Below are 24154 nucleotides of genomic sequence, written 5' to 3' on the forward strand. Positions count from 1 at the left end.
CAGACTTGAGAAGTTTCTGAACACAGCAAAAACATTGAAAAGCTGAAAAAAGTTTCGAATAGGAAATTTCACATCTATTCCTCACCCATAAGGGTGAGAGATGTCTGAGCTTCACAAGTAATTGGAGATGGGAGGTACAGGGAATCTTTTAGGGGGCGGAATTTCTCAAGGCCAACAGAACTCTGGTAGTTGTGTGATGCTGGTATAACCACACTAATGATAGCAGAAATAGCAGATTTGGGTACAGATGTAGCTGAACTTGGGACCAGTGGGTGTAGTGGGTTTGCATCCAGGTTTTGGAAGCAAGGGACTGCAGGATTGGCTTCTGTGAGAAGCTGCTAGAAGCTTCCCCTATGTCCAGCAGAGTCAATGCCGGCTGGTTCCAAGATGAATCCACCACTGGCCAAGGCCAAGCCAATAAGGAATGACAGTAACATCTTAAATACGTGATAACATATTTAAACAGTAAGAAAGGTTATTGAACAGATATAATTGCAGCCGGAGAGAAGAGGAGGCAACTATGCAGACACTTAAGATCAATGAAAAAGGAGGGGGAGAAGGTGCTCAGGTACTGAAGCATAGCAACTATTGGGGAAGACCATGGTGAAGCAGCTGTGCCCCTGCACCCCATGGAGGTCAACAGGGATACAGAGATCTACCTGCAGCCTACAGAGGAACCCCATGCTGGAGCAGGTGGATGCCTGAAAGAGGCTGTGAACTGGTGGGAGTCCTGTGCTGGAGCAGGCTCCTGGGAGGGACCTGCAGACCTGTGGAGAGAGGACCTTGCACTAGAGCAGGTTCCCTGATAGAGCCTGTGACTCTCTGGGGGGACCGCATTGGAGCAGGCTTTGCCTGAAGGACAGCACCCTATGGAACAGTGACCCACACTGGAGCAGTTTGTGGAGAACTGTTGCATGTGGGACTGACTCATGTTGGAGAAATTAATGGAGAGCTCCCCATGGGAGGACCCAGCTCTGGAGCAGGGAAGGACTCTTCTCCCTGAGCAGCAACAGGAATGTGTGATCAAATGCCAGAACAATGTGTGATCAACTGCCCCATTCCCTGACCCCTGCGCCACTGGTGGGCAGGAGGTAGAACCTGGGAAAGAGGGAAGGGTGGGGGAAAGGTGTTTTTAAGATTTATTTTACTTCTCAATATCCTGCTCTGATTTTATTAGAAATAAATTCAGTTAGTATCCCCAAGTTGAGTCTGTTTTGCCTGTGATTATATTTGATGAGTGACCTCTCCTGGTCCTTATCTCAAGTCATGAACTGTTCGTTATATTTTCTTTCCTCTGTCTGTGGAAAGGAGTGATAGAGCAGCTTTGGTGAGTGCAGGGCATCCAGCCAGTTCAAGTGACTTTAATGGGGAAAAAAATACTTTGTTAGGTTATTTGGGAGGAATCAAGGTGGATGCATGGACAAACGAGTGAAGATAAAAAATAAAAAGACGCCATTTGGACAAATGAAGCTGTTGGTCAACTTATGTGATAGAGATCTGTGCACTTCGTGTCCACTGTCTATACTGTCATAGTTAAGTTTTAATATCTTTCCACGTAGTCCCATTCTCTGTTCAGTGTGTTAGAGTTCTTGAGTGCCAGCAGCTGGAAGCTTGGCTGCATATCATGAGAGCCCATAGTCTTTATGCTAGCAACTGAGAGACCAGGTTGATGTATCCTATGTGCGAGCAGCTGGAGAATGGGATCGTAAATTATAGGCACCCCTTGATCTGGGTGCCAGCAGATGGAAAGATGAGAGTTTGCGCGCAGTTTTCTAACAAGCTTGCTTCAAAGCTGGATTAAATAGCTAGTAGGAGGAGATCTGCCTCTGGAAATACCCAAGGTTTTCAGCCAGTGACTGGGAAAGGAGTCTGTCCAGGCATGGATATTAGACAGAGCCTTTGCTAGTATTTCAGATTCATGAATGTGGTGCGCATGTGAATTTGGAGTGAATTGTGTATACGTGTGTGTGTGTGTGTGTGTGTGTGTCTTGTGTGTGTGTGTGTCTTCACTAATAAGCTTCTGTCCTGATGAGCTTAAGAGAAAGAAGAGGACTTAGCTATTGGTATTCCTCTTTACATAAATGTTGTTACTCAGCTGGCTTTGTGTTACTCTGTTATCTGGTCATCTTATTGCCATGTATTTATTGTGTGTCTCGTCTCTCTGGAATGTGTGTTGAGTCTTGCTCTAGCCTGGACCTACATATTGATCTAGCAGCCATCAATATCTATAGAAGTGGGACAGTAGGAACATTTGGGTGTTTAGAGTTCAACAGGTTTTGCTTTGGTAGACGAGGAAGGAAGAATCCGGTGATTCCTGAGTTAGAGAACTTGATGAATTCAGAAGCTTCCTTAACATTCATCTTCCCTTCAGGTTAGAATTGTTGGTTTGTATTTTTGTTGCCCCTTTATTCTCTTACCTCCTCCACCATTTGCTGTTGTTCTCCCTGATCCACTACCTCTTTATTCTTTTATAGACCAATCATATTCTCTTTTTGTTCTCAGATCTCTTTCTATACGATGTCAAATGTTTTCTTAGTGTTCTGTTTTTCTAAACATTTATCTGTTCGAACTGTAGTTTGCATTGCAATCAGTCTGCCAGTTTCTTTATAGTCTGAAAAAAAGCAGTGAATTATATTATTTTTTGTGCAGTTTTCATTGGGGTGGTGTATGTCAGTAGTTCTATTACTTTGTTTATCACTGAGATTTGGATCTTTTAAGAGTTTAAAACTTGTTTCCCAAACACAGAAGATAAAAAAAGCACTCAGAATAAAATGGGTGCTGCCTAAGACAGAACTTCCAAAACATACAAAGTTGGATTTGAAGTATGTGGACAGGTTCATAAGATGCTTATGAGGATCCATGTTATACTAAATACCATAAAAAAGACTTGCTGTCTTTTGATAATTTTCTTTGGAATCTTTATGGTACTATATTCAGGGCTTGGCAAAATGACAGAATCTAAACACTGGTCTGAAAAAGTGATGTCGGGAAGTTTGGAACACAAAATTTCAGTGATGGGCCTTCTGGAAGGGAATTCAACCTCTCCTTTTTTAAATCAAAGGTAGAACAGCAAAGCTTTCAACTTGATATGAGCATTTTGCTGGCTCTGGTTCAAAATGTTGATGTGAAAGAACCACTCTAAAAGCAAAGCATAATTCCTAATGAAGTCATCAGAGTCTAGTTTTCTTGTAGGAGCCATGAAAGCTAATAAATTCACTAATTTCAAATACTAGTGCGTAATATAAAAAAAACAAAGCTGAAGTAAAACATTTGCATGTTGTGTAAAGATTTCTCATAGAGGAAGCATGCAAATACATGCAGCCACTAGGATATATTTGACTTTTTTTTTCAGGTTTTGATGAGTTAACTTGTTATTGTGGTGAATCTGTGATTTACCCCCCCGTTCCCTGTGGCACTCAGCCACCAGAGTGTAAAAAGACATGCACCAGGCCACATGACTGTGATCATCCAGGTGAGTTAAGCCATTGCATTTTGAGTGGGTTTTTTGGCGTTTTGTTATTGTTGTTTGTTCGGGTTTTTTGGTTGGTTGGTTTTGTTGTGTGGTTGTTTTTGTTCTTTTTATTTTAATTTGGGGTTCTTCTAATCAAAATGTAGAAAAGTATGCATATGTCTATTTGAAAATAGATTTCCAAGGGTCTACACTAAAAAGCCAACCAGCTAAAAACTTGCCATGAGTACTACTAGTGGTACTTCTCACTGGTAAAAAGCACTGGCGTTTTTTCTTATTGTTATTAATAGTCACAACACATTAAATGCTGTATTCCAAAGATCAAGTGCTCTATTGAAACAGTAGGATAAACTAGTGAACAGTTAGTTTCTATGTTCCTTGGAATTACACTGGCTGATCACAAAATAAATAGCGTGGGTCCAACAGTTTCTGACAAATTTTGCCTGAGTGTACAACCCTACTCACAAGTTAGAAAATTACGTGCTATTTAATTTAGAAATTATAGAGAATATTCACTTAAACACTTGGCATCATAATTTTTTAAGAATATATTATTCTTGTGTGAAGCATCATCCTTCCCATAAATTGTGTAGTTTTGAAATGTAAACTCATGTTTAATAGTCTTTACTGTCTCCTTTAAGGCATTCAACTGAAGTATGCTAATAAAACTGTTACGACTTTTATATTTCTGTGACTGCAGTGTACCATTCATGTCACAGTGAGGAGAAATGTCCCCCCTGTACCTATCTCACTCAGAAATGGTGTATGGGCAAGCATGAAGTAAGTCTGGAGAATTAATATTTTTGAATACTAAACAGTTTTTTAGGACTGTAGGCTTAGATTTTTGTGGCTTCTTTGGAATGGAATATTTTACTGGAGTTGGAGTTTAATGTGATTAAATTGGAGAAGTAAATCTTTTATTCCAAATGCATTCAAACCAACTGCTGTATTGGGCTATAGTATAAAGCAAAACTCATTCTTTGACCTAAGACCTTTTAGTATTAAGATGCTTATGTGGGCAGTGCCAAATGAAGGTGTGAACAGTAAAAGCACTTTGAGACTTCCATTGATAATTTTTACTGTTAGTTGTCATCTTTTTCCTTTCCTCTTTCAGCTGCGAAGTAATATTCCTTGTCATCTCACTGACATTTCCTGTGGACTTCGCTGCAATCAAATGTTAAAATGTGGAATGCACAAATGTAAACGAATCTGTCATAAAGGAGAATGTCTTATAGATGAAGAGTGTAAACAGCCATGTATTATTCCAAGGCTATATTGTAATCATCCATGTATGGCTCCATGTCATCCTTCTTCACCCTGCCCGTCAATATCCTGCTGTGCAAAGGTTAGATACCCAAAGAAAATTCACTGCAAAGTCACAGGTGAATTGTATGGTTTAATTATCAGCCAGTAACAGTTGTGACATGTTTGTATATTGATAGCATGACATTTTTTCTGTAAACTTAAAATATGGATTTTTTAAAAATAAAACTATTCATCAGTTTTAGTTAGCCATTATTCCACTAAAATGGGACTTTTAAAATTAATAAATTTATATCCTTCACACCCCTCCATGGCCATAAAAAGACAAAACTTTTAAAAAGCTGTTCACTTGTGTGATATGGCAGGTTGATCTTCAATGTGAATGTGGAAGAAGAAAGGAGAGTATGATTTGCTCAGAAGCATCCAATACATATCAAAGGTTGGTACAGTAATAATTTTTTCAATTCCTTACTGGACTTACTGCTTCGCAGTTTGATTAAATTGCAGACTTGACTAAATATATTTAGTTCACAAGCTTTTTCATGTTTTTCGTACTTTGACATACGGTGGTTTTGGGGGGTTTTTTGGTACTTCCTTGAGCTTTCATACCAGCCATGCTGCATTAGAACACATTTCTCTTTTTTCTGTTGTTAATCTAACTGTGGTGGTGTGTCAAAGCTTGACTCTCCCGTATGTGGGCCTCTCTTCTACCCACACTGAGCAATTAGGTACAGATGAATTTGTCAAGTCCAGATGCAGGCTCCTGAATGTATTTGATTGCAGTCCATGTGTGACTTGCTCTCTGAGTTTCCAATCGTGTGTGTTGGAACCTAGTCAGTAGAGATGGTGGATGCTAAAGAGTGATTTAAAGTAATTCTGAAATAGATAAATTTAGGCAGGAGAGCTTTGGCATCTAAATCTTGGGGTTTAATATGCAAACTGAGCCCTACCCAACTCTATTGCAATAGTCTCCAGACCCTATTTCTAGACTTACTTCTCTTTCTCATATGCAAGAGAGCAAGGAATGGACAAGGAAAAGAAGAAAAGTGGGGCTTTGGAACTTTTGAAATTAATATAACAAAACAGTAATAATAATCAATTTAAAAAATCTTATTCTGTGACTATGATTGAAAGGGAGTGAAAAAAGTTAATCTGGAGAGTTCTGCTTTGTATCCTAGTTGTGAGGTGACTAACAAAAGTCAGAGATTTTTCCTGCTGTTCAAAGAAAGCTACTTAATGATGGTTTTATTTGGAACTGGTATCTGTGGGCCTTTTTTTTTATCCTAGTCCAACTTAGGGTATGCTGTTTTGTTTCTGCTGTATGCTGTCCGTATTCAAGTTCTGACAGAAGATAGCTTAGCTTAGGTACTTAATATTACCTAATGAAAACAAGGTGAAAAATGTGCTAATTAGAAACAATTATGAACAGCTGTAGTCAATACTAAGATGAATGCAAGATACATGTACAGAAGTTTGGTATTTTGATATTTTCATCACTATGAATGCAAATCAGAAGACTGACTCAACTCTGAAATACCAGTTTCAATTGAGAAATGCTTGTCATTAATTATAAGTTCAAAAGATAACATAGTCCAGATTTTTGAATACTCCAGCTACAAGTCCAGATTTTTGAAGGCTGTTACTTCTCTGCTGTTTTATAGCTCAGGCACTGCAATAATATTCATTCAAGGAAAATGGTTCTTTGAAGCCAATGAGTGTTCTTGCACGCGTAAGGTGAATACATACATATTTATTTCTCTAATCAGAGCCCAAATCAAGAGGAAGGGAAAGAAACTGTTCTGTTTAAACCAAGTGTTTGTATCAGTTAAAATGTGTTCATATGTGCAGACAAATTACTCTTGCCTTGTGATAGTAACAGAACCAGCATTTAGTGCCAGCTAAGTTTGAAAACTCCAGCAGTTCAGGTACCTGAAAGATTAAGATATTCTGATTTTGTGGATATAAGTTTGGCTTTTTTTCCTACCTATCACCACACCAAAACAACAGCAACAAAAACCATATTTAAAAAAAAGCAACAAAATAAAGGTCAGCAAATTAATCAAGTATCCAGATTTTCTCAGAAAGGTTAGAGAAATGATGAAACAGCTTTGGGCTTTGTCAGTGAATGTTGGAGAAAGAATGCCCAAGGGAACAGGAAATATATGTGCTTTATCTATTGCCATATCTGTACATATGGTACAAATGATGATGTGCTATCATCTCATGTCCCATTACCTAGACTTTGGCATCACCTGATAAATATGATGGTGCCTCTCAGTGATTTCTTTGTTTTATGTAATATGATTAGTCTTCTTCCTGATAGGTGGTAGGTTCTTTGAATGTGATGCAAAACATACAGAGATAAACATATAGAACAAAACGTATCGTTTTATCTGCATGTAACAGAAAAAGATAGTTCAAGAGGATACAATATTTCATTTTTAGGAGTTTGTGGGATATTTCCCTGAAAAATTCCTGTGTGTTTTAGTTACACAAATCTTAGCAAGCAAAGGAGACCGGAAAGACTTGTTATTGAAGGGAGTTAGGAAGAATCTTTATGAAGAAAATAGTAATGATCTCAGTAGGCATTTTGTCCTTTCCTTGTGGATTGTGTTAACTGTATTTTGTAAGCAAATTTCTAAGTACTTAATAAATTCACTTTACAGATTTTAGTTGCACAGAGTTAAGGAAGAATAAGATAAAAGGATAGTTAAAGCTGTTTTGTCAGCTGTAGTTTGTATATTAAGCAAGTGAGGAGAAAAAGTATTTGGCTTGCATAATTTCAACTTGCATAAGAAGCATGTCCATTTGTTAGTGTTACTCTTAGCTGAGGGAGATGAGAATAAACTCTTGATTTATATAACTAGATTAGACTCTTAAAACTCAGTGATGTAGAACTCAAGTTCCATTCTGTAATCTGATGAGAAAATGATCGGTCTGTCTTACTTCTAAATCTGCACCCTTATATACCTTTTCAGAAGTTTATGTGTTGCCTCAAATGAAGTCTAATGCTCTTCTTTTTCAGAATAGCTGCTATATCTATAGCAACTAAGTTAACAGATCTACAGCTTGGGGATTCAGTGGAAATCAGTAGGCTTATTACGAAAAAAGAAATGAAGCAGGCCAGGTAAGGAGATATATGTAGTAAAGTATTTGAAGCCCTTGTGTGTACCTGAAGCATAGGTGACATGCATAATACATAATATGGTGATAAAAAAGTCAGCTGTAGTACTAGGAAGACTTACAGTCTTCCTATGCAGCCTGACTACTTCAGCAAAACTGCTAAAAAAGTATTTTGCAGTTCCGTGGTGGTTTGTGGTTTTGCTTTCATGTAGGATGAGTTCTCTCTCATTGTCTGGTTGTTATTATAATTAAGTGTGGAACAATACAACTGTGGTTTCAGAGTTTTTTTCTACTCAGCCAACTTGTTGGAGTTCCTCTGGATTTTTTTTCAGTTCTAGACAGGACAATAGCTATTATCTTCTGTTTCACCATCAAGTGTTCCTTTCTGGATTATTGATATGCTATATTTTCTCCTAGTCATCATCTTACTATTTACAATATTTTTGTATTACCCTTTTTAGAATTTTTTACGTTTGCATTTCAGTTTGATTGCTGCTTTGGTGTTCTGATCCTGGTTGGCACCACAAACCTGATTTTAATTTTGTGGCATAAGATAGGTGATTTTCTTTTTGTGATGTTCCTCAGGATTGAAATAAGCTTGTCCTTTTACTTTTGGTGTCATTTCTTTATGGACTTGTCAATTTTCTCCAACATCCTTCTGTCAGAAAACTTACTGAAATCTTTGCCCTTAGAGTTCCTGATCTCTGGTTTTAGTTTATTTCTATTACCATGTCTTCTTTTTTATATTGAATTTTATTATTTCAGAGTATGTCTATTACTTGTGTTAAAATCTGATGTTCCTTTATATTGTGTAAAGTCAAAATAGTGACATTTCCCATATAGTTGCTTCATGACTTCTGTATCAAAAGCTAGTGCCAGCATACTTCAAGAAATTTTGCTACTGTGTTGTAGTCACTAACACATCCCTTTCTGTGTGGACAGACACTGTCCTTTCTTTGAACAGTTGAAATTAGCGGAGATGACTTTTCTTTGTACAAGTCTTTCCTAATATGATATCTAAACTGTGGTAGGTAGCCTTTATTCAAGGACTGTCAGAGGAAGTATTCTCCCTTCTCTCTTTTTGTCTACCGAATACTGGGGCAGGGGGAAAAGAGACAGTGGTACATAGAATATTTAGTCTAAAATTTCTAGTTTATTGTCAAACTCCTGTGTTTTCAAAGTAGTGTACAAATCTACTTCATTCATTTACAATAAAAGAATGTTTTCTGCAAGCTGCAGGGATTTTCTTTTTGTTTCACTCTCTTGTCCTGTCTGTAGACATTTTATACTTTAGCTTAGATTTCTTATTAGGGCTTGGGATTTTTCTTGTGACAAATTTGATCAGACCTAGAGTAGCTTCTCTAAATTGGCTACGTTCCTCTTTTAGAGGAGGAGAAAATAATTCTTCAAGCAAATGACTTTAAACAGTACCAGGTCGATCTTAAGAGTGCAAGTATGTTCATTTTCTTCTGTCTCCTTCAAGAAAGTCATCAGAAGTTCTGGATCTTGGAACTATTTGTCTCCAAAGATAATACATGCCACTGAATAAACCAGTTTGAACCTGTTTCCCCTGTAGAATTTCTTTTTTTTAATGTAAGTAACTATTATAAAGAGAATTAATTAACTTAAGCAGTCTAACGCGAAGAAGTTTGTAACTGCCGCTGAAATTCTGGGGAACTCCTGATTCTTCTCAACATTTTAATCCCTCAAAATAAAATTATGAAATACCTTTCAAAGACAAGACAGAAAACTGAAATTCATAACTCTGCTGACACTAGAAATTAGGAATTCAGTGGAAATACTGATGTTTATGGTTCATCACAATCCTCCATATACATGTCTAACTTTCCTCTTTTCCCTGACTGTTAATTTTTTCTGATTCATACGAGTAAGTGACATCTTCCATTGCTGATTCCCAGTCCTTCCTAGCATCCCTTCAGTGCTCCTATCAACTTCATTCTTCTCTCAAATGATAAAATTTGCCAATAAACATCTAGTTCAGAAGCTTTTTTCCTCAGTTCCTGTACGACTTTGGTAATTGCTATTCCTGTTCAAGACCAGGAGAAGGGATTGGCTCCTCAAAGATCTTTGTTGCTTCTTTATTTTTAGCTCTACTATTTGTTCTAATACAATAAACTATTCGCACACACTCTTTTTACTTCTTTAGACTTGATAATATGACACCAGCAAGCTACACCTTGAAAAGTATGAGTAGCAGCAGTGATTCCAATTGTATTTTTCTTTCGTAATTCAGGTTGCAGTGCGATGAGGAATGCTTAGCTCTTCAGAGGAACAGGTGGGCAATTAACTTGCTTGCTTTTTTTAATTTTTTTTTTTAACAGAAGTAGTCTAGATTTGGAAAGTTAATGCCATGTGGATAAGAAATTATTTTCTGCATGACCTAGAGAACAGATAAGTGTGGAGATGATTCCTGTTACGAAGATCTATATTGAGTGATCAGAAATCTTGCTAGAATATTCTAGTTCTAAATGAGTAGTTTGAAATGTGCAGACCATATCTTTTGCAAGCTATTTATTTGTATTAGTAACCTGTAACTTTATTCTTTGATGACATGTATGGAAGGTTGGGATTTATATGGGGTTGGGGTTTTTTTTTGTTGTTTGCTTACGTTTTTGTTTATATTTTGGGGTTTTTTCCTCCTACCGTCAAATTTAGGCGCCTTGCTGAAGCTCTTGAAATAGATGATAATTCTGATCCTTTTAATATCCGTTCTTCTGGACCAAAGTACAGTGACCTTTTAAAAGAAGATGCAAGGTATGTGTTCTAATGATGGCAGGAGTCATAAGTCAACAGTGTTGAGAGCAAGATGGGAAATGCAGAACAGTTCTATTTACTCTTCTAAAAATAACTGCCTTGGCAGTAGATGGCCAAGGAGGCAAAGGAATTGATGTGCACTTCTCAAGACCTCCAAAATGGTATGTAAACGAAAAGTATAATATAATGAAAAGTATATATAAAGTATATAAAGTATATATAATGAAAAGTAAAAAGTGCCTGACAGATTGCTTTTTTCTGTAACCAGAAAAGGACCAGATTTAGAATGGGAACATCATTTTACACCATTCTAACTATGAATCAGTACCTGTACTTCTCACATCTCTACTGCTTTTACACAGAATCAGCTTTCACCTCAGTGCTCCTTATAAATATTTCAAAACAAAGACAAAAATGATGGCAAAATAATGAAATATGCTCTCATAGACTGCTGTTCTTTCCACCAGTCTCATTTACTTTTTTGCCTTACTGCTTTTATTTTAAAAATAAAGAAATGGAATTAATAAAACATTGGATGCAGAGCAAAGCCTATGCCAGTGTGACTGCATAGAGCATTGCTAGACTGAGGCACCCTAAAATGAGACAATGTGAAATCAAGGTAATACCAAAATCATCACATCAATAAATACTTTGCAATCTGGAATGACAGGGAGGGATCAGACAAATTTTTAAAAAGATGTTTAGATTATATGTCATCTAAGAGTTTTTACTCCTGTATGAGTTTGTAGGCATGACGTTGGTTTTTACCAGGTCTAAGTTTTTTAGAACAGCTTAATATGTTTTATTCTTGCTCCAGTACTCTAATGCTGCATAAATATCATGGTTTTGTAAGGATGTTTGCTGCTTGAAAATCCTTTATTTAATTTGTTGATATGTTGAGATAAGTGAAAATTTTACATAAGCAACCACTCAGAATTTAAAAGTTACATCTTCTTTGCTTCCAACTGATGAGGCTACTGTAAAATAGGAGCTGAATGTTTTCATTGTGGAGCTACTGGTTTTTTTATTAGTATTTGCGCTTAGAAGTGCTATTTTATAAGGACTATTATCTTAGTTGTGTATAGAGTATGTTTTCCTTTACTTTTTTCAGAAAACACCACACACACTTTCAGTACAATAAGTGAAAATTTTGCATTGTGTGTGTAGTCTACTGTGGTTTTTTGGATTACAATTCTATCTTGTCTTTCTGCCAGCCACTACCCATAGTGCAATGTTCGTCTTTCATGAACAGAACTGACCATGGTCGTGCACTATATTGCCGATGGTCAAACAGAGACCTTAAAAAGTAGCCTTAATGCTTCCACACTCCTCCTCATTCTTGCAGTGATTTTAATTGTGTTTCCTTTGTAGCCACTTTACACTGGTAATTTACAATAAACTAATACACCAGTGCTATTCTTACTGATTCATAGCTAAAGCAAAAGTTTTTGTTAGTCCTCAAGTCAATTACTTTGTGCATTGAATTACTGGATTTCATTTATCTAGTTTTAAAGATAAATGAGTTTCTCCTTATAGTAATGTATAGTAACTCTTCACAGGAGCAGCAGTCTGCAATTTGTGAATCTATGGCTTTATGAATTTACTTCCTTGACTACTTGTGATGATCTTTTATCTCAGTAGTCTAGCAGAAGATTTGTCTTTCCATTATGATGGCAGGATCCAGAAATTGTGTTGTTGCCTTACCCTGGTCTTAAAATTAAGAACCAAACATGGTTTAAGGGAAAAGGGGTTTTTAACTTCGGTATTTATTTAAGGATCGTTAAGGTGCACCACTTCGTCCAGGTGGAACACGCCAAAATGCACACACATGATAGATTGCGTATACAATTTACAGACCTTGCAAATTAGCTGATCTATCAAAGATTACCCAATGAGAGGCTCAAATGAACCCCCCATCCTGAGGAATCCCCCCCTGGATGGACCTATCTTAGTTTACAGGATGTTCTAGGGAAGACCTTGGTTTCTCAGGGTGGCATAAGGCTTTCTGGCCTCCAGCTGCAAGGCCTCCAGGATGTTTGGTCTCCTGGCTTAACGGAATATTGGGTCTAAGCTGTTATAAGACTTAAGGAATTACAAGTTTTAGTTGGGGGGGGGGGGGGGGTTTGTCCCAGGTGCAGGGGAACCAGCCAGAGTCACGACATGAACGCTGATACGATTTGAGCATCGTACTCCCGTTTTATTGTTTACTTACACCAAGTTATACTTTTCAAAGTTCACGCCCCTTTCCCATGAGAAAGCCTCTAAGCAGCAGGGGAGCTGACCAGTGTATACCTTTTCCCAAGACTGTTCAAGGCTGCCGGCTAGCAGGTGCCTTGCAAGCCTGAGGCCCCTTCTGCAACAGCCCTGGGATGCCCAAGCTCTCCTGGGATATCGTATGTCCCCGTTCCACAAGGAATTCCTCTACAACAAGTATGCATGCTAAAAGCACTGGGGATACATAAAAGCTATGTAAAAGGGTATATAAAAGGTATATATAAAAAAAGGAAAAAATCATCATGGCATCAGTATCTGTTACAGTATGGTTTTCAGATGGTTCAACATTCTGAATAATTTCTGACAGATTAATTTATTCTTGCTTGAGTGCATCACTCCACTAATGCAGGAGTTCAGGGCTTGTGGCTTTCTGCAGAGCGTAAGTTATGTACAGGATCTTAGAATGATTGAAAAACTCAACAGTTGCCTCCCTGTGCATTCAGAGTCACTGCCTCAAGAAGGCAGCAGCTGCCAAAGTCATTACTAGAATGCCATGTTATCTTCTTTAGGCAATTAATTGGTCTGTGTAGCTGATATATTGTCAAGAGCTGAAAGAAATGCATACGTAAAAATGAAGAAAACTTGAGAAAGCTGTAAGAACTCCTGAGGATTTTGAGGTGTAGTCTTTAATGACAGAACCCTGAAGCTCCCAAAATGCAGTGCAACTCCAGGTAACAGGAAGAAGATAAGCGAGTGTAAGCATGCCAAGATAATATGTCTCCTTTGTAGGACAGTGACAGGAGAAGGGGGCACCAGGAATAGCATGGAAGTGCTGATGCATGCTGATCTTGCTGATGTGTTTGTCAGGATCTGATAAGGAGTCAAAAGAAGTCTTTCCACCATATAGCTTTACATGAGGAGATACTCTGCTGCCAAGGGGTATCCATCTTGTAGCATGGAGATGACTACCAACTGAGCACAGATCAGGGGGTACAGATCCACTGGCTGGACACCTCAGCACTGACCTTTTAAGAAGCTCCAGAAATATATACACATAGAGTAAACAAATGCTCAGGTTGATCTGTTGACATGAAGTTGGAGAATAGACTGGCACAAGTATCAGTGTCCAACTGGACATGGATGATGTTGAGGCTGTTGTTTGATGAATTAAGACTACTGGAGTAAGAGAGAATATCTGATGTATCTACCCACCTGGAGCTACACAGAAAATAATTTTCTTGTTTTGTCACTGGCTGTGCAAGACCCCACTGTATGCACTATGAATATCTGTGGTTTTATAGGCTCCTGAGGGGCTTTTTTTATTTTTATGTATCCCTCAGTGTGTTAGCTGGTTCCTTAGTACGCTTTTAAATATTATACATCAGATCCTTGTGGACCCTCTCACTGGGTAGTTGATACATTTTTTTCTTAACTGCCATGATCACTTCACCTTGAAATTTGGGTGTTCATGGTTGGTATTCTGTGTAGTTCATGCTTTCTAACCCTCTAAATCCTGAAGATGTTGGTGGTTTTGGTTGGGTTTTTTGTTGTTGGATTGGGGTTTTTTTTGTTTGTGGATTGGGGTTTTTTTGAACTTGAAATTATTTCTGCAATATTCTTTCCAAAGCCTCATACTACATGAGCTGACTCTGTATTTCACACTGTAGGTGTCTGGAGGCCCCTTTCTTTTTAGCTCTACCAGTTCATGTCCTTTTTCCAATTCTCCCAGTGTTAAACTCTACTGAAGACCCAGGAATTCTCATAGCTACATGCAGTGTCCATGTACTGTTGCTAGACCTTGAAGGTTTACCAGTGATGGGCTAAGTCCATTTTATCTGATCAAGTGATGTTGGTAGCTGAGCTATTCAATGTTGTTGTTTTGCACATTTGTTTGAGACCCCTTGGTCTTTTGATGATGCATTCACTTCAGCATCCAGAACTTTGGTAGGTCATCTGCCAGAGATAGTTGTGCTTGCTTTGGCAGGCACTTCTTGACTAGCTAAATTCTGACATCATTCACAAAGTGGTACTGTGTTGATATGGAATAGTGCCTGGTTTTTGAAGAATTATTTACTACTAACCAGCTTTGAGATATGAAATCTTCAGGTAGCCTTTTTTCCCCATGGGGATGGTAGCCTAAAAAATAGCAGCCTTCCTTTTAAAGCTGGTTTACCTGCTTATTTAAGAACAGAGCACAAAGTTTGCCCATAAGTGAAAGACTTGAAGTACTGTGATGAAGCTAGTTACAAAAAAATCCTTCAAACAAATCCTTAGTATCTCACATCAAGAATGTTTTGTTTGCTTGCAAGTAGCCTTATGCTGCTTCATGCATTCTTAATAATTTGTTGTGCTAGGCAAGCTGAAGACCAAAATCAGTGAACTTTTCCTCTGTCTTGGAAAAGAGCTCCACTCTGTTTACCCTGTTCCCATTTTTGTGTCTCATCATATATTGTAATTAAGTAAATTAATGACAAGTAACTTAAAAACACCAAAATGGCAACTTTAACATCTACATTATTCATTTGAAAATGTAGAATTGGATTGTCAGACAGTAGAGCCATGTCACAGCATTTTATTCTGGGTTCCAGTTGTTGAAGGGGAAATAATTATTTTTGTAATAGTGATGACATTCTAACAGTCTTTTAATGTGAATGAAGCTTCTGCTTCCGTCAGTTGTGTTCTTTACTTTTGTTCTTGTTGAAAAATACTACAAAATATGAAGATACTATATCTTTGTACGCTCTCTTGCCCTGTTCACCTAGAATGCTGTTTTTGCAGGAAGGATATAAAATTTGTCAGTGACATTGAGAAGGAAATGAGAATGCTTGTGGAAGCTGTGAATAAGGTCAGTATTCAGATACTCTGTATAGATTCTTAGAACTGGTTTCGTTTGGGGGGAGTTTGATATTACTAAACTTTATTAATACTCATAGTTATGAGTTGACACCAGATCTGTTTGCGTTCCAATATAATGCACAGTTTAATTGTAAAAAGAACAAAATTTTTAGGAGACCTAGTAGTTCAGGATCACTTTGGTGCCAAACCTTGCTTAAGGATTAAAGCAGTGCTAGGCGTTAATGCACCAATGGATGATCATCAATTTTTGGTTCTTCATTAATAAAATATTGTCAAAGATGATGTTTAAACATTCAGACTTTGAGGAGGAAAGCCTAGGTACTTCTTATCCCTGCAGTGGAACTTGCTCACGAATTTTTTTATACCTTCCTATATTTGCCAGTGTATGAGGTTGTCCTCCTTCTATAAAAAAACCTGGATTCATTCACAGTGTTTGAGAGACTCCAGTATACTTAGAGAGGCTGATACCACAGACATAATCATATGTTTTTCAGTGATACCACCTTCAGGTCTGCCAGGTTAGCTTGCTGCTGCTCCATGAAAGACCCAGTATATGTGGTTCAAAGGACCATGTAAACTATATTATTCTCAGTTGCCTTTAGCTCAAGAAGGACCTAATCTACTGTAGAAAGCGTAATTTTGATCCCCCTAGGCCCTAAGGACAGTTATTTAACTTTATTCCTTAAAAAAATTATGGAGAATGTTTCTTAAACAATGTTGGTGATTGTCCATCTGTCTAGTGTTCTTGCCCGTTGTTTTCATCATTAGAATGAAAGACTAAAAATAAGTCAATCTGTGTCTAGTTACTAAAGAACAGGTAAAGTTGGAAGGGACCCAGTTGGGTCATCCAGTCCAACCTCCCAGCTCAAGAAGGGTCATCCTAGAGCATATTGCATGATTGCATCCAGACAGTTCTGGAGTATCTCCAGTGAGGGAGACTCCACAACCTCTCTGGACAATCTGTTTCAGTGCTCAGTCACCTGCACAGTAAAGAAGTTCTTTCTCATATTCATGTGGATCTTCCTGTGCATCAGTTTCTGCCTGATGCCTCTTTTCCCGTTGGTTGGCACTATTAAGAAGAGCCTGGCTCCATCCTCCTGACACTCCATCTTCAGATACTTATTGACAAAAAAAACTAATAATAAATAGAATCTTATCTGTCATCTCATCTTGAGGTACAATAGGCCCAACTCTCTCAGCCTATCCTCATGAGATGGTCCAGTCCCCTATCATCTTTGTAGCCCTCTGCTGGACTTGCTTCAGGACCTCCATTTCTCTCTTGTACCGAGGAGCCCGGTACTGGACATTCCAGCATTCCAGGTGAGGCCTCATGAGGGCTGAGTAGAGGGGCAGGATCACCTCTCATGACCTCCTGATCACACTCTTCCTAGTGCACCATGTCATTGGCTTTGTGCCACAAGGGCACAATGCTGTCTCATGGACAGCTTGCTGCCTATCAGCATCTCCAGATCCTTGTCTGAAGATCTGCTTTCCACCAGCCTATACTGGTGCATGAGGTTCTTCCTCCCTGAGTGCAGGTCTCTGTACTTGCCCTTAAAGAATTTCTGAAAATTCCTCTCTGCCCATCCCTCCAGCCTGTTGAGATCCTTCTGAAGGGCTGCGCACTGCTCTGGGATGTTGGCCACACCTCACAGCTTTGGGTCGTCAGTGAATTTGCTGGGGAGGCATCTGCCCTTTTATCCAAGTCGCTGATGTGTAAGTTAAAACAATATTAGAGCCAGTACTGATCACTGGGCAACACCGCTAGTTACAGGCCTCCAACTCGACTCTCTGCCACTGATCACAACCCTCTGAGATCTGCTGTTCAGACAGTTCTCAATACACCTCACTGTCCACTCATCCACATGGCACTTCCTGAGTTAAACTATGAGGATGTCACAGGACACAGTGTCAAAAATCTTCCTAAAAGCCAGGTAGACAATATTCAGTGCTCTTGCCTTATCTAGCCAGGGGATAGACAGTTGTTTTATCATACAGTTAGATTGGTTAAGCATGATTTTCCTTTGGTGAATCCATACTGACTAATCCTGATCACCTTCTTGTCATCCCACGATGACCTTGAGGGTGAACCATTCCCCATCACCTCTCCAGAGACTGTGAGACTGTGCATTGGTTTTACAATGCCTGGTTTTTGGTGGTAGGGGGGCCACAGAGGTGGCTTCTGTGAGAAGCTGCAAGAATCTTCCACCATGTCTGGCAGAGCCAGTCCCTGATGGCTCTGAAGAGGGACATGCCACTGGCCAAAGCTGGACCAATTGGAAATGATACTAATGCCTCTGTGATAACATATTTAAGAAGAAATCAAAACAAAGGTGGTGGCGCAGTTTTAATTCCAGTTGGAGAAGAGGAGGAGGTGAGAGTATGTGAGGGAAACAACATGGAGACACCAAGGTCAGTGGAGAAGGAGGGGCAGGATCCAGGCACCAGAGCTGAGTTTCCTCTACAGGCCATGGTGATGACCATGATGAAGTAGGCAGCCCTGCAGCCCATGGAGTTCCATAGGGGATGCAGAGATCCATCCACAGCCCATGGGGGAGGTGGCCACACCAGAGCAGGTGGATGCCTGGAAGAGGCTGTGGTCCTGTGGGAGACCTGGTGGAGAGAGGGGGCCCCTGCATCCAAGGTGGAGCAGCCTGTCCTTGGAGGACTGCAACCTGTGGAAGAGTGACCCACGCCTCAGTTTTGGGAGGACTGTTTGCCTGTGGGAGGAATTCACATTGCAGCAGTTTTGGGAGGACCGCTGCTTGTGAGATTGGAACCATGCGGAGTTCGTGGAGAACTGTCTCCTGTGGGAAGGGACTCCACAGTCTCACAGGTGAATGACTTCTCTTCCTGAGCCAAGTGGAAGAAGAGCTTGGGTGATGAACTGACCAAAACCCCTACTCCCTATGCTGTCAGTGGGAAGGAGGGAGCGGTTGGGGAAAAAAGCCTTCTCATTATCCTGCTCTGATTTTGTTAGTAATAAATTGACTTTCTAAGTCGAGCCTGGTTTGCCCTTGGAGTGCTTTCTCTCAGTCCTTATCTCAGCTCATGAGCCTTTGTTAAATTTTCACTCTTCTACCCAGCTGTAGCAGGGGAGGGTAAGTGAGTGACTTTCATGGGTGCCTGGCATTTAGCCAGTGTCAAACCATGACAGACTGGCTGGCCCGTAGTTCCTCAGAGTCCTTCTTGCCCTTTAAGAAAGACTGGGGTGATGTTTGCTTTCTTTAAGTTTTCATGCACCTCTCCTAACCGCCATGACCTTTCAAAGATGATTGTAAGGAGCCTCGCTGTAATGTCCACCAGCTCTCTCAGCACTCAGGGATGCATCCCATCAGAGCCCATGGACTTCAGATATCAAGTTTGCCTAGGTGTTCTCTAACCCCAGTCCTAGACCAACAGAAACTTCCTTCCAACATTCTTTTACCCTGGTTTCCTGAGTCAGAGATTCTTGAGGGTTTGTCAGTGAGACTGATGCAAAGATGTTCACATACTCCATCTTCTCTGTGTCCTCTCTTACTAGGTTCCCCCCTCTGTTTGGTAATAGGCCCACATTATCCTTACTTTTCCTTTTGTTATTGATGTATTTGAAGCCTTTCTTTCTGTCCGTGACATCCTTGGCCAGATGTAATTCCAGATGGGCCTTGGCCTTCATTGTCTCATTTCTACTTACTCTTACAACTTATTTATGTTCATTTCAAGTGGCCTGACACTGCTTCAGTCTCCTGTGTATTTCCTGTTTCAGTATTAACAGGAGTTCCTAGTTCATTTGTCTCTTGCCCCTGTGCTCAATTTCTTGTTCATTGGGGTGCAGATTATGCTAATTATACTCAGGTCCCTCCAACCTCAGACACTTGGAAGCAGGTGCATAGAATAATTGTTTGTTATCTGTATGTTTTACCTAAGAATAATTCGCCTAGTGTTGTGTTACCTGTGGTTATCCTATTTTGCATATTCCTTTATACATTACCTTTATCATACATACTTATATATACAAGTATGTACACATACGTCTTTCTATATATAATTGCATATACCAAATATATGCTTATACTAATATCAAACCAAGATATGTAATTACTTTTAAAAAGAGGCAACCACAGGTCTTACATTTGCGATTAGTGACATCAAACATGCCAGAACAAGAATACCAGAGAGCTCAAGAACATCTCCAGTGCTTTACTTCCCAGTGCAAACCATTTGTTGAATAGTGATTGTACAAAGCAGAGAAATGGTGTCTGTTAAGGAGCATCTGCATTGGAGAAGAGAAGGAAAATATGAAAAGAAACCACATCTCAGTCATTTCCTTGTCTGACCTAAGGGGAGAACTACCCAGTGTACCCAGCTTTTATCATGATTAGGATGAACCATGTAGGGTCACATGACGGTTCAGTATCTCAAGGATCAGTTCTGTACCATCCTACCCATCAGGCTGTAGGGAATTGCTATTCCATAAAGGTATGAGAAGCTCCCAGAAAGCTCCCCAAAATCAAGTTAGATTTCAAAAGGGAGGAGGTTTCCCAGGGATTGAGGTGAAGCTGACCAGCCTGTAGTTCCATGTGTCCTCCTAGCCTGTCCTGAAGCTAGAAGTGACAGCATGTGTGGAGGCCATGCTCCGACTCTCCTTTCCTTCAAAATTGTGGTATGTATGGTGTAAAAGGGAATATTTCCCATGCACTATAAAGTTAATTTGCACTTGTACTCAGTTTTTCTTGCATAACTTTTCTTTCTATTTCTGTTGAAGTCTCAGATGCTTTCTTTTCTCTCTTGTGAGAGTCGTGTTTCATCTTGCAACCCACAGGTTTATGTAGCTAAAGATTGAATTAATATGTGTGACATGGCGTTATGCAGAGACCGGTTTTAGTTGTTCTTCTGCCATAATCCTCAAGTCCTCTTTATGCTTGAGTCTGTGTTTGGTTGTTTATTATGATTCCTAAATACTCTCTGACTAAATATGTGTCTTGTTTTCTTTGTTTCTAGATGTGAAACTTTACTTGTATTAAAAGTATTTTGCATGCTAATCTATCAAGCATTCATGTAGCTCTGCCTGCATCAGTACTATGTCTTTGATACTGATTACTGTTACTTAGGCTTACTCATTTTACATCTACTTTTTTATTTTTTTGCATTGTCCCTTTGGAGATGCCCACTTCAGTTTAACTGGAGAAATGAGTAATAAAAAGGATTTTGATACTTAAAAGTTTTAACATTAACATGATTCACCTCTCTCTGTTGTATATGACTTTCCTTGCCTCATAAACATCTCTGGCCTACACTAATCAATATATACTCTGTCTAGCACAGCAGAGTTTTCATGGTTGATATATGTAAGCAGAAAAGACAGAGAACATGTATATCCAGCTCTGCCTTCATAGGGACAAGAATTGTGATGTTTTTCGGAGCATGGAACCATCACCACTTTTTTAAACGAAGCATACTAGTCATCATAAATAGGTACAGAATCTGTAGAGTTCTTCAAATTCTTTTGTCTATGCTGGAAGTGTTGTAATAGCTGGGAGGTTTATTACTGTTAATTGCAAAGGAAAGATAATATTCTGTCAGCATGTGATTATCCTGAAGACTTCCGAAAATGGTTGACCACAGTTTCTGGTCCAGTTTCTATTTGTAACTTAGCAATTTTATAATCTAGGAGGAGATAGATACTAACGCACTATTTTCAGGATAGCTGCAACGTACCTCTGGTGACATGTGGTTTTTACATTAATTTTGGTGGCTGACCTTTTGTAAATCCACACTGATTGTTCCCAGGTATTTTTCTCCTCCATGTACCTAAAAACAGATTTGAATTTTAGCTAATCAGCCAATAGTTCTTGGGTTCTTTTTGTTTGTTTGTATATAGTTGCAACAATTACCTTTCTCTAGTCATTGGGTTCCTACCCCATTCTTACAATCTTTCAGAGGTGATGGAGAAGTGGGATATCATCCTGGTCTCTCAGTGACCTTAAATGCACTGCCTACAGTCCTAGGAAGTTCTGTAGGTTGGGATTTCTCCAGAAGTCCCTGACTCGAACTTATTCTACTACAGGTAGTTAGTTTTTCCCTTTGAATCTTTTCTGTTGACCCAGAAACCTAGAAGACTTCACTGGTGATAATGAAGGCAAAATCTGAAGCAGTGTCCTGAATCTGTGAAAGCAGACCAAAGCACTGAGTGACTCATCCTTATATGCATTTGTTGTCAAAAGTTGATCCAACCCATTAAGGATATGGGCTCATAGGGCCTTGATTTTTTGTTTGTTCTTTTACTGTTGATTTAATAATCAGTGTTGAATCAACATTACCAGTCTCGTTAACTGATTAAAACTAGAACTTTGGGGTTTTATTGAATAAAGAATCTACTGATGCCATTACATGAGGAACTTGCAGATAAATAGCTTCTTTGGTAGAGGGAAGTGATTGATAAATTTGACATCTTTGTAGCTATCTACAATATGTACATTGTGAAGCCAGTCTGCAAAATAAAATTAGATCTGATGTGAACTTGGCAGATCATTTTGAAAGATACAAATTCAGATAAAAATAATTTTGTATTGTTTTTTGGGATCTAAGTAGAATGAATGTAATCAGGATTTGTATTTCCAACTTAAAAGATATCCCTATGTGGATGTGTGTATACTTTGAGGTGCTGGACACAATAGAGAACATACAATTTAAGTTTGGGAAATTAAATTAATATTTTCAGATGAGCTTTCTGTCAATACTGAGGTCTTAGCAATTTGTGGTATTGATTTTGTCATAGCAGCAAAATTTTAGAGGTAGAAACACTTTTTTTTGCTGTTTTCTTCCCCTTGGCTCCTCTAAAGGAAAACTTCACCTTTTTTTTTTCTTCTTTCTTAACCTCTTCTGTTGAATTCAGGGCAAGCATACAAAGAAGAGTCATTGTTACCCACCAATGAACAGAGATCACCGCAGAATCATCCATGAATTAGCTCAGGTTTATGGCATTGAAAGTGTGAGCTATGACAACGAACCAAAGCGCAATGTTGTTATCACTGCAGTGAAGTATGTAATTTATTGTTGTTTTCAAATCTTTACAGTATAGTTTAAATAATTGGATGGTTTTTTATCACTTACCAGAATGAGTTTATTTACAATGCAATTTGCAAAATGCAGCAATTTCCAGTAGAAATTTTTTTTTAAAGCAGTTTTTGAATTGTTAGTTTCATGGGTTCATTTCCACTACTTAAGTAAATCTTCAGAGAAGAAAACACAATTAGAAATAAAAAAAGCTAAGAAAATATTTTGCAAGATTGTTTTCCATTCATCATAGCAGTAACTTTTTGTCATCAGCTAAATTTGATAGAGGTATCAGAAATAAAATACATAATAAAATTTTATGAAAACTAATTACTGGTTTGAGAAATCATACTTTAAATTTACACTACCTTTGAAAAAATATGGTTATTGTAACATATTTCTCCATCTATCTGAAGCTGTCACAGTGTATACTCCCTCTTCAGTTAATGGACAAAGAGGGAGCTGGAATTACTGCAAATTGAAGAGATTTCGTAGCAAAAATGAAAATTTTTGGAGAACACTCACAAAAGGCAGTTATAGTAGAGAAGAAAATGAAGGGAATATAGCTAGGGGAAAAGCAAGCTGACTGCACTAGAGACATAGTATGGGAAGGCTTCAGGTATCAGGGCTTCATTGACCATGCTCCTTACTCAGCAGCATATTTAGTTTTGTGCTGTCAAATTGTGATTATTTGACAACCAATTGTTTTAAACTGTAAATATTGACTGCAGTTGTAAGAAATCTGTCATCTTCCGTGCTATTAGAGTGCCATGAGCTACTCCTTAACTTGTTCATCAGTTGGTAGCTTAGCTACAATCTTGGTTTCTTCCAAGAGAGATGGAACATTACTTTGATCTTACAACGTATGATACTTTTTGTTTCAAGTAAAGGAAGATGAACAAAGTGTTCATATTTGAAAAAGCTTATTTTAAAAAAAAAGAAAGAAATTAGGGGGCAGGATGAGAAATTAGTGAAGAGAATAAAAGGAGCAGGGCAGATGATTATGCTTCAAAAGCAAAGGCAAGTCCTGCAACTTGAGAATGGGAGGCCTTCCTCTATGGTTTTAGGAGAGATTGCACACTTGCTTCTACTCTTGCTCCTTGTGTTCTTCAGGGAATAGCATACTGTGCAGAATGCACATGCTTCTTTTTCATCACTGCCGCTCTTAAAAGACACTTGAGTGGTGTACTGAGACTGTTCTTCAGCTGCACACCAATATTTCTTAAATTAATGGATTCATCCAGAACTCCTTTTAATTTTCTTTTTATCTGCCACTTCTTCAAGATATAAAAAACATTGTAGCCTCAGATGAGGAATAGCTCAAGTTGCAGAATGATATTTTTGTGTATTTCACAATGGCTTCTTCAACTCCCAGAGCTTGTAATCACCAGAAAGTCAAAATGGTTTTGTTTCATTCTG

General features: G+C 38.7%; 1 protein-coding gene across 8 annotated transcripts in view; it reads left to right on the forward strand.

Moving 5' to 3' along the window:
* The window catches only part of NFX1 (nuclear transcription factor, X-box binding 1), an 89074-nt gene that overhangs the window by 54041 nt on the left and 10879 nt on the right, over nt 1-24154 (forward strand). For 3 of the 8 annotated variants that reach the window (XM_048296887.1, XM_048296865.1, XM_048296877.1), the window contains exons 14-22: nt 3353-3472; nt 4170-4249; nt 4584-4814; nt 5098-5171; nt 7758-7859; nt 10110-10151; nt 10532-10630; nt 15623-15689; nt 22575-22720. In XM_048296887.1, coding sequence (XP_048152844.1) covers nt 3353-3472; nt 4170-4249; nt 4584-4814; nt 5098-5171; nt 7758-7859; nt 10110-10151; nt 10532-10630; nt 15623-15689; nt 22575-22720 — 961 coding nt within the window. Of the gene's footprint in view, nt 1-3352; nt 3473-4169; nt 4250-4583; nt 4815-5097; nt 5172-7757; nt 7860-10109; nt 10152-10531; nt 10631-15606; nt 15690-22574; nt 22721-24154 lie in introns of those variants that run through there. The other 5 variants (XR_007202217.1, XM_048296910.1, XM_048296918.1 and 2 more) reach the window with 4 other exon arrangements.

Source organism: Corvus hawaiiensis, chromosome 1 (genome assembly GCF_020740725.1).
Source record: "Corvus hawaiiensis isolate bCorHaw1 chromosome 1, bCorHaw1.pri.cur, whole genome shotgun sequence".
Lineage (NCBI taxonomy): Eukaryota > Metazoa > Chordata > Aves > Passeriformes > Corvidae > Corvus > Corvus hawaiiensis.